Source organism: Pseudorca crassidens, chromosome 4 (genome assembly GCF_039906515.1).
Source record: "Pseudorca crassidens isolate mPseCra1 chromosome 4, mPseCra1.hap1, whole genome shotgun sequence".
In the NCBI taxonomy this organism is placed as follows: domain Eukaryota; kingdom Metazoa; phylum Chordata; class Mammalia; order Artiodactyla; family Delphinidae; genus Pseudorca; species Pseudorca crassidens.
Genome location: NC_090299.1, coordinates 1,572,245 through 1,585,344, shown reverse-complemented (window position 1 = coordinate 1,585,344; position 13,100 = coordinate 1,572,245). Strand labels below are relative to the sequence as shown.

The 13,100-nt window shown below is 60.5% G+C and overlaps 1 protein-coding gene and 1 long non-coding RNA gene across 7 annotated transcripts in view; one reads left to right on the top strand and one right to left on the bottom strand.

The window, feature by feature from the left end:
• CFAP99 (cilia and flagella associated protein 99) overlaps nucleotides 1-13,100 on the bottom strand; it is a 40,548-nt gene that overhangs the window by 16,148 nt on the left and 11,300 nt on the right. For 3 of the 6 annotated variants that reach the window (XM_067734879.1, XM_067734881.1, XM_067734883.1), the window contains exons 3-10: nucleotides 10,532-10,676; nucleotides 10,091-10,185; nucleotides 6,499-6,611; nucleotides 4,799-4,964; nucleotides 1,847-1,927; nucleotides 1,617-1,691; nucleotides 652-723; nucleotides 352-443 (exon numbers count right to left, since the gene is read on the bottom strand). In XM_067734879.1, coding sequence (XP_067590980.1) covers nucleotides 352-443; nucleotides 652-723; nucleotides 1,617-1,691; nucleotides 1,847-1,927; nucleotides 4,799-4,964; nucleotides 6,499-6,611; nucleotides 10,091-10,185; nucleotides 10,532-10,676 — 839 coding nt within the window. Of the gene's footprint in view, nucleotides 1-351; nucleotides 444-651; nucleotides 724-1,616; nucleotides 1,692-1,846; nucleotides 1,928-4,798; nucleotides 4,965-6,498; nucleotides 6,612-8,779; nucleotides 9,006-10,090; nucleotides 10,186-10,531; nucleotides 10,677-13,100 lie in introns of those variants that run through there. The other 3 variants (XM_067734880.1, XM_067734884.1, XM_067734885.1) reach the window with 3 other exon arrangements.
• LOC137223337 (uncharacterized) lies at nucleotides 1,470-8,723 on the top strand. The gene is made up of 2 exons (XR_010942811.1): nucleotides 1,470-1,980; nucleotides 8,233-8,723. It is a non-coding gene; the product is annotated as an uncharacterized lncRNA (long non-coding RNA).

Genomic DNA, 13,100 nt, shown 5'->3' with positions numbered 1-13,100 from the left:
CTCTCATCCATCTGGTCAGCCACCCAAGCTCCCACCCGCAGCCCAACTCTTGGGGTAAGTGCAGGGGTCTGCAGCCCTGCTGGTAGGGGAGGGAGCATCAGAAAGGGATCCCAGGAGAAGGTGACCCCTCAGGGGACTTTGGGGTGGGCCAGGCTTCTGCTAAGCCTCCTCCTACCCAGTCCATCTCCCTCACTGAGTGCAGACTGTCTTCCTACGATGCAGCTGTGACCCTGACACTGGCCTGCTTGGGTGCCCCCCACCCAAAGCCGCCTCTGCAGGACTGCAGCTGCCAGGCGCCGGCCCCTCTTGCACTCCCGGAGGGGAGGGGAGGCCAAGGAGCTGCCACCCCACCTCTGCAGCTCTCTCTCCACCTGCCGCTGGTATAAGGCCCCTTCTCGCAGGATGGCAGCAGTGTTCAGCTTGACCGGGGAGTCATCGTTGGGCTGCAGGAGAGAGTAGGGGCCGGCTGTGATGGGGGAGGGGAGCCTCGGAGCAGCAAGTGCCCCTCTGCCCTTCCGCCGCCTCCCCAGCGCTTCCTTCTGCCTCAAGGGCGGGGCTGTCCTCAGGGGAACAGGCCCGGAGGTGGGCCCCAGGGGGCGGGGCGGGGCCTGGAGCCAAGGCCCCGAGCCGACAGTCAGGGGCACCGCTCACCCTGTAGAAGGTCAGTTTCGGAGCCTTGAGGATTCGAGGTGGAAATCGGAGCCGCAGCTTCGTCTTGGAGTCCTATGGGGGTCAGGACTTGGCACCTGTGCCCACAAGGTGCCCCCAAACACACCCCGGCTGAGCGGGGGGGCCCTGCAGCCCTGGGAGGCCTGGCCCACTCCCCTCTGTCCTAACTCCAGCCGCCCACCCACGCTTCCAGCCCAGCCCGCCCCCTGCACTGGGTCCCCCGCAGCACCTTTGTCCTCCAAGGCCGTCCAGCCACCCAGGCAGGGGCAGGGAAGGTGCAGAGCCTGCCGGGCTGGGGACCGCAGCTCCTAGTCGGGGGGCTGGAGCCTCTGGGCTCAGGGGTTTCTCCTCCACTGCCCCCGGGGCTGGCCCCCAGTACCTTCCCTGGGCTGCTCCCTGCCCAGGCCGCTGCTGCTCTGCAGACACTCTCAGGGTGGGCACCACATCCACGGTGGGCGAGCAGCGGGTAGAGCTCCCCACCGCAGCACCTCAGCCATCACACCCTGGGGCCTGCTGCTCCTATGTGGGGTGCCCACTCTCCTGGGCTGCCCCAACTGCTTGGGGGGCTCACCTCGCCCCGTCCGCCGCCGCCCAGATGGGGCCAGGGCGGGGGGGCGGGGCCGGGCGGCTCCTCCTGCGTGAGCCTCGCTCAGCATCCACCCAGAATGGGCCCTCCCTATCCTGCTCCCTGACTTTCCTTATTGACAAACGCACCCTGGGGTTTTCCTCACAGAAACACTAAGTGCTCAGGATGGAAACTCTGGAGACACCCAGGGAAGGAGACGATGCACCTGCCCGCTCGGCCGCACTCAGCCTGGCGGCGCTGGGCCCCGCCCCTGCGTGGCCCTCGAAGTGTGGCCGCGGCCGTGGCACGGGGAGGGACGTGTCTATGATGTGAGAGGAGGCCGCCGGGAAGACCGGCCAGGCTGTGGGTGTGCTGGCGTTACCTCCACCGGGGGCTCCCCGCGGGGGCTGGGCCGCGCGCACCGCATCTCCTCGACGCTGGCCCGCAGAAGCAGCTCCTGCGCACAGAGACAGGCCGCTCCAGCCCGCCGGCCCCCGCGGGAGCCCCGGGCCGCAAAGGCACGGGCCAGCCCCGCCCCCGCCCCTCGCCTCCTCCCCAGCTGCCTTTCGCCCCTGACGCCCGCACAGGAGTCTCCTCGTACAGGGGGCCCACCTCAGCCTTGCGGCGATTGTATCTCTTGGTCGTCTCCAGGAGCCGCTGCTCCTTGGGCGGCCGGTAGGTGCTCCTGCGGACCTGGCGGCGCGGTGGAAGGAAGAGCCCTTGGTGAGCCGCGGCACTTTGGAGGGGTGAGTAGAAGTGCCCGCTAGATGTGGGTGAAGGAAGGTGCCAGGGCCAGGAGGGCGGACGGTGGTGCTCTCGCCAGGAGGAGCAGGGCCGGTGGTCACCCGCGGAGGAGAGGGGGGGACGCCACGCCAGCAGCAGGAAGGAAGGTGGCCAAGCACAGGGCCCAGGCCCAGCAGACGCTGGAGGGACAGGTAGGGCTGGGGGAGTGTCACGGACCCCAGAAAAGTGAGCGGCTTGTGAGGGGGAGGGGCTGCAGCAGTAACACTGAGACAGCAGGGTGGCTCCTGGAGGGGAGCAGTGTCCACAGCGTGGGTGGGGCAGAGCCCGGCTGGAAACCCCTGAACTCCAGACTCCTAACTCCGTGTCCCCTCCCCTGCACGTCTAATGTTCGTAGGAAACTCATCATCTCTAAACCTGAAACCCTCTCTGCCCCAAAACCCTCCCCTCCCCCAGCCTTGCTGACCCTGACTGCTGTCCATCCCTGGCCCACATCGAGGCCTTGGGGTCCTCCTCGGTGCCCTCCTCAACCCCTCTCGGGCTCTCACAGCCACGTCCACCTCAAAAACTGCCCACCTGCTTCAAGGCCACCCCTCACCTCCCTCCTTGGCCACCACAGCCAGAGGGACCCTGTGAGCCCATATCCTGTCTCTCTGCCCCCTGAACACCTCCCCTCCCATCCCCTCCTTCCCTTCCTGGCTGCCCCCTGACCCTTGGGGGAGGGATGGCACTGCCCCAGGGCCTTTGCACAGGCTTTGCTCTGTCTGATATGTTCTTCCCCCAGACAAATCCATGACTCATTTGCTCACTTCTCGTTCTTTACCCCACGGTGCTTCTCAGGAGGGCTTTCCTGGCCGTGCCGTCCAGAACTCCATGCAGCCCCTCCAACACTTCTCATCTCCTTTCCCTGAAGTATTTTTTCTCCTCGGCATTTTTCACCAGCTAACACACCTTACATTTTACTTATCCTTTTTTTCACTGGAACACATGCTCCATGAAGGCACAGTGCCTGGCACATACTGGGCATCCAGACACGTTTGTTGAATGAGTGACCTGGAGTGAGCTCTTAACCCAGGAGGCGAAGAGGGTCCTGGGCATGAAGCAGGGCAGGGAGTGTGGAGGGAACGAGCTTATGGTTCCAGCACAGCCATCTGTGGACCCCACGGAAGGAGACGGTCCACCAATATCTCATAGCTCGTGCAGCTAAGGAGCAGGGCAGGGGATGGGAAGGGGCCAGGCAGAGAGAGAGAGAGATGCAGGTGGTAAAATGACATGAGGTAAACACGCTTAGACCAGAGGACCTGGGGTCAGAAACGCTGAGGCTCCCACAGATTGGGTAACTGTGGGGTTGCTCAGCAACAAGGCCCATCCATCCATCCATGTGATCACCCATCCACTCACCTACCCACCATCCATCCATCACCCACCCACCTACTCACCCAACCACCCACCCATCCACCGTCCACCCATAAACCCATCTACACACCCATCTATTCATCCATCCATCATCCACTCATCCATCCATTTGTCCACCCACCCACTCATCCATTCTCCCACCTACCCACCCATCCACACATCCATCCATCCATCCATCCGACAGATATTTTCCAAGGGTCTGCTCTGAGCCAGGACTGTGCTAGGCACTGGGGGTATGGGAAAAATAAGATGGAGGTGGTCTGATAAAAGAGACAGATAATAAATAGACCCACAAATTACTAAACAACTCTAAAATCTAATTGATGCCATGAAGAAAAGGATCTGGGTCAATGAGAAGGAAATTAAGAGATACCTGATAGGCGAGGGGTTCACGGAAGGCCTCTCTGGGCAGAGACTGTAACGAGACCTGACAGGTGGTGGGAGTGGTCTGGGACCTTGGCACCTCCCAGCACTATCCCCTTACCCTCCATGTAGTGCTTAGTTCTTTTGGGGAACCAGATTGGTTCTGGGAAGCCGAGTCCATCACAGATGTTCAGCGTAGAGCCCACGGCCGATCAGAACGTTACACTCCCAGTCACAGTGAGGAGTTCAAGGGTAGACATGCAACCTAAATTGGTCTAATCACACTTTCACAGGATTCTGGACCCCAGATGTCCTCTCATGCCCTGGATGATGTAGTGTGGGTGTGAGGCCTGTATGTTTTGCTACAATGAGGGAAGTTAGCCCAAAGATAAAGTTGACCCTTGGAAGGGACTAGGTGAAGAGAGTCACAGAGAAGCAGCTCTGGAACCCTGATCAAACTATGCCTGAAGCCTATCCTACTTCAGCCCTGAGAGTCAGCTGGTTCTCTGTTGTCTAAGCCAGACTGAGCTGCTTTTTTCTGTTACTTGTAATACAAAGCATTCTGACCAACAGAGGTCAGCGAGGCAGGGGAGGGAGAGGTAGAGGAAGAGGCCCTAGGCAGATGGGATAGACAGGCAGAGGCCCTGAGGCGCGGATAAGGTCACCCCCGCAGCCCGAGGAGCAGAGACCGCGACCTACACACGCGCATACACAGTGGGGAGGGAGCGGTACACTGCCACAGGGTTAAAAGCGGGCTCCGAGTGCCAAGTGCCAAGACAGGCCTGCGCCCCGCAGCCAACAGCTCCACTCCACGCCTACTGACCAGACCTCAGTAGGTGGGGCGCAGGAACCCACTCCGCTGGGCAGGCTCTGGGTCAGCTGGGCTTCCCTCTCTGTGGGGTGAGATGGGGCTGGGGAGGGTGATCAAATGCTCCTGCTCTGGTCCGGGCACCCTCAGCCCTGGAAGAGCCCAGCCCCACTGGCCCACACGATCCACTCTCCTTGCCTGGACACCCTGAGCCCACTGCGATCAGCCACACTTACTGGTCTGGTCTTGGCCACCACGGGGACTGGCTCAGGCACTGGGATGGCGCGGGGCCTGGGGGCAGTCAGGTTGAACTCCTTGGGCTCTGTGAGCTTGGCCTTGGTCTTTGGAAGAGGGGGCTGATTGGTCAACTGGTTGAGCAGCTCCTGGACCTCCGGCTGCCACCTTGAAGGCAAAGGTGGGAGCGGCCACGTAGGGTGACTTCCTAAGCACGCCAACAAGGGAACAGCCCCTCGGGACCTGAAGGACCCCCCAGGAGCTTGGGTCTGCCTGGGGGTGGGTAGCGGTGGGACCAACAGCCGCCCTTCACTCACGGGTGCCGGCTCCCCACACCCCAGAGCCACACGCACCAGCGCTCCCCTAGCACGGAGGAGGAGACGGAGGCCCAGCGGCATCCTCATCCTGGGGGGAGGGGGCGGGAGGATAGGGACAGGGTGGGTCCCCGCTGCAGGAATCCGGGGGCTCCGAGGACCCATGGAGCTAATCTGGTCCCCAGCAGGTGGCACAGGGGGAGGAAGCCAGGAGCAGGGAGCAGGCTGGTGATTCAAAAGGAAGGTCCGTGGAGCTGTGTCAGCGACAGGGGGAGCTGGGCTTCGAGAGGGGGACGGGGCGGGGAGAGAGTCTCAGAGTCTCGAGGTGGGGGGCCCCGGGGCAGGGGCTTCAGAAGGGCCCTACTGGGCTGCCCCAAAGTCTGGGCCCCCTCCGTGCCTCCACGCCAGCCCACCACTGCCCACCTGGCCAGTGACCCTCCTGCAGGGCTCCTCTGGGGAGACAGCTTGGTTTGAACTGCTCCTGCCCCAGCCTGAGGACCAAGGTCACCAGGGGGAGGAAGGGCATGTCTGAGGGCCAACAGGGAGTGGGGTATCGGGAGGGGCAGTGGGGGAAGGGACAGGTCTGTGATGGGGCTGGTCACAGAGCGAGCGGGGAAGGCTGCATACGGGGTGGTGGACAGGGACGCAGGGCCCCGCAGGCCCAGCCCTGCGGACGGGCAGCAAGTCCAGCCTGGAGGGGACAAGGACGTCCCCCTGGTGAAGGGACAGCTTTGAGGGACACCCCGCTGCCCAGGGCCGGGGCCTCCTCTCCCACACGAGGGGCTCCCACCTTCCCGGGGCCCCGGGCCTCCCACACATAGCTGGTACCTCAGGGGTCTGTTTGTGCCAGAGCCCTCTGCCTGCCTGTCCCAGCGAGACGAGGTGGCTCCCCCGGCCCCGTCAGAAGGGAAACAGCTGGAGGGGGCAGCTGCACCCTGGCCCTAGCAGGCCTCTCCCCAGAGACCACTGAGCCGGCCCTCTGCCTGGGGGTCCTGGCCTGTACCAGCAAAACCAGCGTGGGCCGGAGCCTGCCATGGGAGAGGCAGGGCAAGGCAGAGGGCAGCTCTGGGGTGCCAGGCCCAGGAGTGGCACCCTGGGGGCAGCTGGGGAAGAGATGTGGGCCGGAGCCCATCGGAGGCTGTTGCTACCTCAGCTCCCCACCCCACGTCCGCCCCTGCATCCCCGGACCAGCAGGGTCCCTGCAGCAAGGTGGCACCGGCACAGCGCCCTCCTCACCCAGTGGGTTCCAGGGCAGAAGGGGCCAGCTCCCAACCCCCTGATCCGGCTGGTCCTAAAGCCACTGGCCGTCAGGCCCTGCTGGCCTTTGGCTGGCTGCCCGCGTGGACGCCCCACACCCCTGCACCGGGTCGGGGCCCTGCACTGCCCACCTCATCAGGGGGTCGATCCATTGCTCCTTCACGTGGGTGGTCTCGTAGATGAGGCTCCACTCATCCTTGATCCACGAGCCCAGGTTCAAGGGGTTGAAGAGGAACCCCAGGAACTGAGGGAAGAGGGAGCCGTGGGGGTCAGGTGCCTCCACAGGGAGAGTCAGGGCCGAGGGGACCGGGTGTGGCCATCGCCCCCCAGGGGAGCGCAGCCCACAGCAGGCAGGGGGCCCCACCCCACTCGCCCCCTCCTGCTGGGCTGGGGGAGCTGCCGGGGCTCCCGCCTGAGCCAGTGGGTCCCTGCCTGCCGTGGGCCCCCGGGCTCCAACCCCTCGCACCCTCTGTGGACCTGGGCCGACTCCCGCTGGAGAAGCCTGTCCGCCCCTCTCTGGCTGAGTGGCTGTTGGGGCAGTAAAGGCCACACGTGGGGCCTGGTGGGCTGAGCAGGCGTCCCTGCAGCCGTGGTGAACTCAAGTGGCTGAGCCAGGGGGTAGCGGTGGGCAAGGGCAGGGTCTCTGGTCCCCACGGCTGCCTCCCCAGGGGGGCCGCTGCCCCGCAGCCACGTGCTCACCTCCCACCTCCCCTCAGGCCTCCCCGCCCTTCTTCACGGAGCAGCAGCCAGGTGTCCTTCTAGAGTCTTCCACAGCTTCCCACCTGGCAGCCTGGCCCCTGCTCACCCCACCCCACCCCAGGGGCCTCTCCTCAGCTTCCCCGCCCTACCCTGCTCAGTGCCCCCACCTCTCTCCCACCCACTCTTTCAGCCCTGCTCCCCCTTCCTGTCAGAAGGAGGCAGTCAGCCCCGGTAGCTGGGCCCTGGGGTCACTGCACGCCCCCTCCCAGCGCCCCCTGTAGCTGGGCCCTGGGGTCACTGCACTCCCCGTCCCAGCCCCCAGTAGCTGGGCCCTGGGGTCTCTGCAATCCCCCTCCCAGCCCCGCCCCCCCGTAGCTGGGCCCTGGGGTCTCTGCACTCCCTGTCCCAGCCCACCCCTCCATCTCCAAGCCCCCTCCTCCCACGCAGTGCAGCTGGTCTGTTGACCCCCACCTGGGGACATACTGCCCCCCGCCCTGGGGCTAGGGCCCTCCTAAAGGGGGCCTCCTTCTCTCTGCGGGTGTGGTGGAGGCAGCCCCCCCAGGGAACGAGCTGGAATGGGGGTGGGCTTCCGGGTGGGTTCCCTGCCGTCCAGAGGATTCCAGCATGTGAGTGTGAGCGTCCTTGGAGGGAACAGGATTGCCAGCACCCCTCCAGGTGCTGTCCCAGGGCCCCCTAGACTGGCCCACATACAGCACTGTCTCCCAAGGGGACCGCAGCCAAGGCTGCCCAAGCACCAGCTCATCTGACCACAGTGGTGACAGCACGCGGGTGTGGTCTGAGGGGTTCCCTGGGCAGCCGTCCTGTCCTCAACAGCTTGCTCCCTGTCTTTGAACCCGAGGCGGGCGGACCCTAATGGGACTGGCATTGTGGGGATTGGGGCATGAGGTGTGGGCCGAGGAAGGAGGGCCCTGGTGGGGTGCCGCACCACCTCCTGCAGCTCCCAGCTCCTTTGGGAGTGTGAATGGGCCGTTTCCATGAATCTTCTCCCAGAAACTCTTCAGGGAGATAAATGCCCAGGAACCTGCACTGGAGGCGCTGTGCTGGCCAAGAGCTGCTCTCCATGGGTTCTGCAGGCTCTGCAGGCCAAGGCGGGGCAGGGCTGGCTCCACCACGGCAAACTGACACGTGGGCCCCTTGCTCAACAGTTATTAAGAATTTCAAGACTCTGACAGCACAGCGTGAACCAAGTGCAGGCTCTCCAGCCGGGAAGCTGGCCCTGGGCAGTCTCCAAAGATCTCTCAGAAAATGCTGTCATAAAATTAAAGCCCTTGGGACTTCCCTGGTGGTGCAGTGGTTAAGAATCCGCCTGCCAATTCAGGGGACATGGGTTCGAGCCCTGGTCCGGAAAGATCCCACATGCCACGGCGCAGCTAAGCCCATGCGCCACAACTACTGAGCCTGCGCTCTAGAGCCCACGTGCCACAACTATTGAGCCCAAGTGCCACAACTACTGAAGCCCGCACGCCTAGAGCCCGTGCTCCACAACAAGAGAAGCCACCGCAATGAGAAGCCCGCGCACCGCAACGAAGAGTAGCTCCCACTTGCAGCAACTAGAGAAAGCCGGCGTGCAGGAAAGACCCAAGGCAGCCAAAAATAAATAAATAAATACATAAATAAATAAATTTATATAAAAAAAGTGAAGCCCTTGCTTAAGATAACTATGCAAATATTTACCCATTGTGAGTTGCTTACATTTGTATGTAGACAGAAAAACGAGTCATTAAAAATAACATGCTGGGGCTTCCCTGGTGGCGCAGTGGTTGAGAGTCCGCCTGCCGATGCAGGGCACAAGGGTTCGTGCCCCGGTCCGGGAGGATCCCACATGCCGCGGAGCGGCTGGGCCTGTGAGCCATGGCCGCTGAGCCTGCGCGTCCGGAGCCTGTGCTCCGCAGTGGGAGAGGCCACAACAGTGAGAGGCCTGCGTACCGCAAAAAAAAAAAAAAAAATAACATGCTGCCTCAGGTTACCTGCTGGGGGAGGGTGCAGATCTCTGGGGCCTGTGGTCCTGGCAAGTGTCACTGCTCCAGGTCTCCCCTTCCCCAGGCGGGGGCAGTGGGAAGGCTCCTACCCTACCCTTCCTGAGCTGCCTCTGCAGAGCTTGCAGCCTCCTTCCAGAGAGGCCCCAAAGCACTCCTGGGGCCTGAGCTCTCCCCGCTCTTCTCCAGAGAGTCCCTGTCCTGGTCTGGTGACTGTGTGTGTGTCCATCACCCCCCCGCCAAGCCAAGTAAGGAGGAGCGAGCCAACAGTTGAAAGCCTGGTCCAAGAACTGGCTCTGCCACTCATGTGCTGTGTGACGTTGGGCAAGTTACCGAACCTCTCTGTGCCTCAGTTTCTTCAACTGTGGGATGAGTGCCCGTAGGAGTGACCTTACCCGGTCATTGTGAGGGTGAAGCAAGAGCTGCTTGCGGAGGAAGCCGGGCCCACAGCAAATGCCTTGTGGGAGTAGCCGGCAGAGGGCAGGACCCTCAGGTTCATTCGTGGTCCTGCGGGCCCCAAGGCCCAGGAGTCCTGGGCTTTCTGCACAGGAAACAGACAGCCACAGGAGTGGTCCCAGGCAGGGCAGGGGGGTGGGCTCCTGCAGGCTCTCTCTCGAAGGGTACCAATCCTCAGACCCACTCAGAAATGCTCCCTCGGCCCCGCAAAGCCACACAGCCCCTCTTGGAGGAAGGAGAGGCTGCCCTGGGCCTGGAGCTTGGTCACGAGTCAGAGGAGCCCAAGAAGGTTCCAGAGGCCCGGACTGCACAGGCAAGGACTCCGTGTCGTGACTAACAGCTAGCATCCAGCAGCTACCACCCACCGGACCATGAGGAACGGAAAACAAATTCCCCAGGCACAAAAAGAGCACGTTTGCAGCAAAGAGAGGGTATGGGTTCGTTTTAAACACAGAACAAACCCAGCAGTTTCTTTCATTAAAGTGAGCCAGAAAGGTAAAAGGTCAGTGCCAGATGGGGCAGACCTTTGACCTTGGGTTTAAGAATAGAACTTGGGGCAGGTGGGGCTCACCTTGCACACCTTGTGGACGGGTTGGGACTTCATGATGCTACAGAAGAGCTGAAAGCCGAGCTCCTCCAGCTGGAAAGTGGCCAGGTAGCAGATCACTAAGGAGAGAGGGTGCAAGAGTGGGGAGGAGGACATGGGGGTCCCCGCCCTGGGCCCCCGGCATTTGACCCTGGGGGAGTCAGCCAGAGGCTAAGGGCCTGACAGGTGCACTGCAGGTGCAGCGAACTGAGCTGAAGGCGCCCGCCTCCAGCAGGGCGTGTGACCAGAGGCAAGCGCTCCATCTGGGCCCACGTGAAAACGATAACCTGATACAACAGTACAAATGACGTCGTCTCATACGGGGTGGGGGTGGGGGGCGCCATCGCTGTCGAGGGCCTGCGGCTGACGAGGAGGCCAGGGCCTGGCCCGCAGGGCCCCACACCGTGCCTGGCCACAGGCACCTACCCTCAAAGAGGCTGTAATCGGTCCACAGGCAGAGCCGGCCGTCCCGCACATAGAAGGCGTCCACCACGATGGTCAGCAGCTTCCGGTACTCGAGGCACCCGGACAGAACTTCCATGACGAACGCCTGCTCCTGGGGGCTCAGGGTCTGGAGGAGAAACAGCTCGGGAGGGGGCCGCCGGCCAAGCCAGGGGAGAGGGCAGCCACCTCCCGATGTGGGGGTCCCCAGTGCCCCCCGGAGCAGTGGGCAGCACCCCAGCCCCCAGGAGCACTGACCCTCGGACCCTGCAGGTCCTCCCCCAGGAATCGGTCCCACCGGCTCTCCTGGGCGGTGACAGTGCGGTGGGGCAAAGACGGAAATAAACACGGAAAATGACCCCGAAGGAAAAGTCCTGTGTGACTCTGGTCATATGAGGCCCCTAGAGGATTCAAATTCCCAGGAGAGAAAGTAGAAGGGGGGGCGCGGGGGGTAGGGGGAGAGAGTGGGGAGCTGTTGTTTAATGTGGACAGAGTTTCAGTTTGTGAAGGTGAGAAGGTTCTGGAGACGGACAGTGGTGATGGTCACACGTGAATGTACTTAATGCCATTGAATTGTACACTTAAGAACAGTTAAGATGGTAAATTTTATGTCATGTGTATTTTACCACAATAAAAAAAAAAAACCAAGCAAGGAAAATCTCTGGGGGAGGGAATTAGTGTTTGCGGAGACTGACTTTTTTCTACTTACTCTTTGGAATATTGTGGGGTTTGTGACCTGTGTGTGTCACATGTTACCTATTCAAAAAACCAGTTAAGTTTTTGACAATAAGAAAAAAAGAATGTCTAATGTTGCCAATGCAGCAATGAGAAGGGCTGGTGGGACGGTGCTGGTGAGTGTTTCTGGAAAGCAATCTGGAAATATGTTTTAAGAGACTTGTATTTTCCATACACTTTAATCCAGTAACCACCCTTCTGGGAATCTAAGGAAACTGGACAAAAAGCAGAAAATATCCATGTACAAGCAGCTCAGGGCAACGGTACATGCAGTGGTTGAAAGTATTAACAGCCTAAATGTCAACACAGGGAATCAGATACGATCTCTCCGTGTTGTGGGTGAGTAGGACACAGCCATAACAATGAAGTTTCTGGAAAACTTATAGTAAGATGACAAAATACTTAATACCGTGTAAAACTGAAAATGTAGAACGGGATCCCAACAGATGTAAAACACATCAAAATAAACTCTTGCTAGCAGTATCATTCCCCTCCTCCCCCCAAATTTTTTTGGACAACCTATTAGATAAATTTTGGCATTCCCTTGCTTTATTTTGAATTTTTTATTATCAATGAAATTTTCATACATTTACTGGACATTTATTTGTATTTCTCTTCTGTGAATTATCAATTTATATCCTTGGCTAACCTTTTTTATTTGGATAATATTTTTAGGAGCTCTTTGCATATTGAGGGAATTAACATGGTCATTAGTGTGATAGTTATCTGTCGTAAGCTTGTAATTTTCCTTTTAAGTTTGCATAAAACATTTTTTAGCATGTAGAGCGTAGAGGTTTTTCCTTTGTTTTCTTTTTTTGGGGCTGCGCCATGTGGCATGTGGGATTTTAGTTCCCCAACCAGGGGTCAAACCTGTGCCCTCAGTATTGGGAGCACAGAGTCTTAACCATTGGACCACCAGGGAAGTCCCGTTTTTACTTTGTTTTGAGGTCAAATCTACCTTTTCCTCTGTGATTTCTTCCCTTGTCTTTACTCTAAGAAAACAACAGAGTAATGAGGTCATCTGAGGGGTCTTGGACGAGCCCAGGACCTCGGAGAGCCCCGGACCCCACGCGTGTGAGCGGGGTGGCTGGATGCCGGCGGGCAGACGGCATCATTCTCACTCCCTCCCAGTCTCTGCACCTCAGGGGCTGAAGGCCTGAGAGCCGCCTTCTCCAGCCACTTCTGGGGGGGTTCTGGGCACAGTTGGGTTCTGCTGGTGAGACATACTTGCAGGAGTGACGGGAGGCGAGTGGGGTGACGTTCCCCTCCTCCCTCGGCAGAGGCCGGGCCCGACATTAACTCAGCTGCCCTTCCAGTGCCCCGAGTGGCTTCTGGGCTCCTGCGGGGACCCCATCTGATCCGGGGTAATGACGTCCTCCTCCGACCTGACCTCTGACCTCTGACCTCCGCTCCCGGGCTCCTCTTCCTCTCCTCCACTATCTGCACTTGTCCCCTGGGTGAACTCATCGGCTGCCAAGGCTGACACGTGCTGATTTCAAACGTGCGCCAGCGCGGGCGGCTCTCCCTGGACTTCGGGAAGCGCTCTCTGCCCCTGTTCTACCTCCCTGCTTGGGTGTCTGACCCCATGGGCTTTGCCCAGACCTGCCCTCCCCCGCCTGCCCGGCTCCGTAAACACAATGCCCTGCTCCACCGTTCAGACCAAGCCCTTGATGCCCACCCCACCGTCCCAGGCATCGGCTCCGGCTATGGGGTCCCAGCTGCTCTCCCGCTTCTCCTCCTCAGTGTATTTTCAACGCGCCAGCCGCCAAGCAATTCTTTGTAAAATGAAAGTCAGATCGTGTCTGTCCTTCCTGAGAAC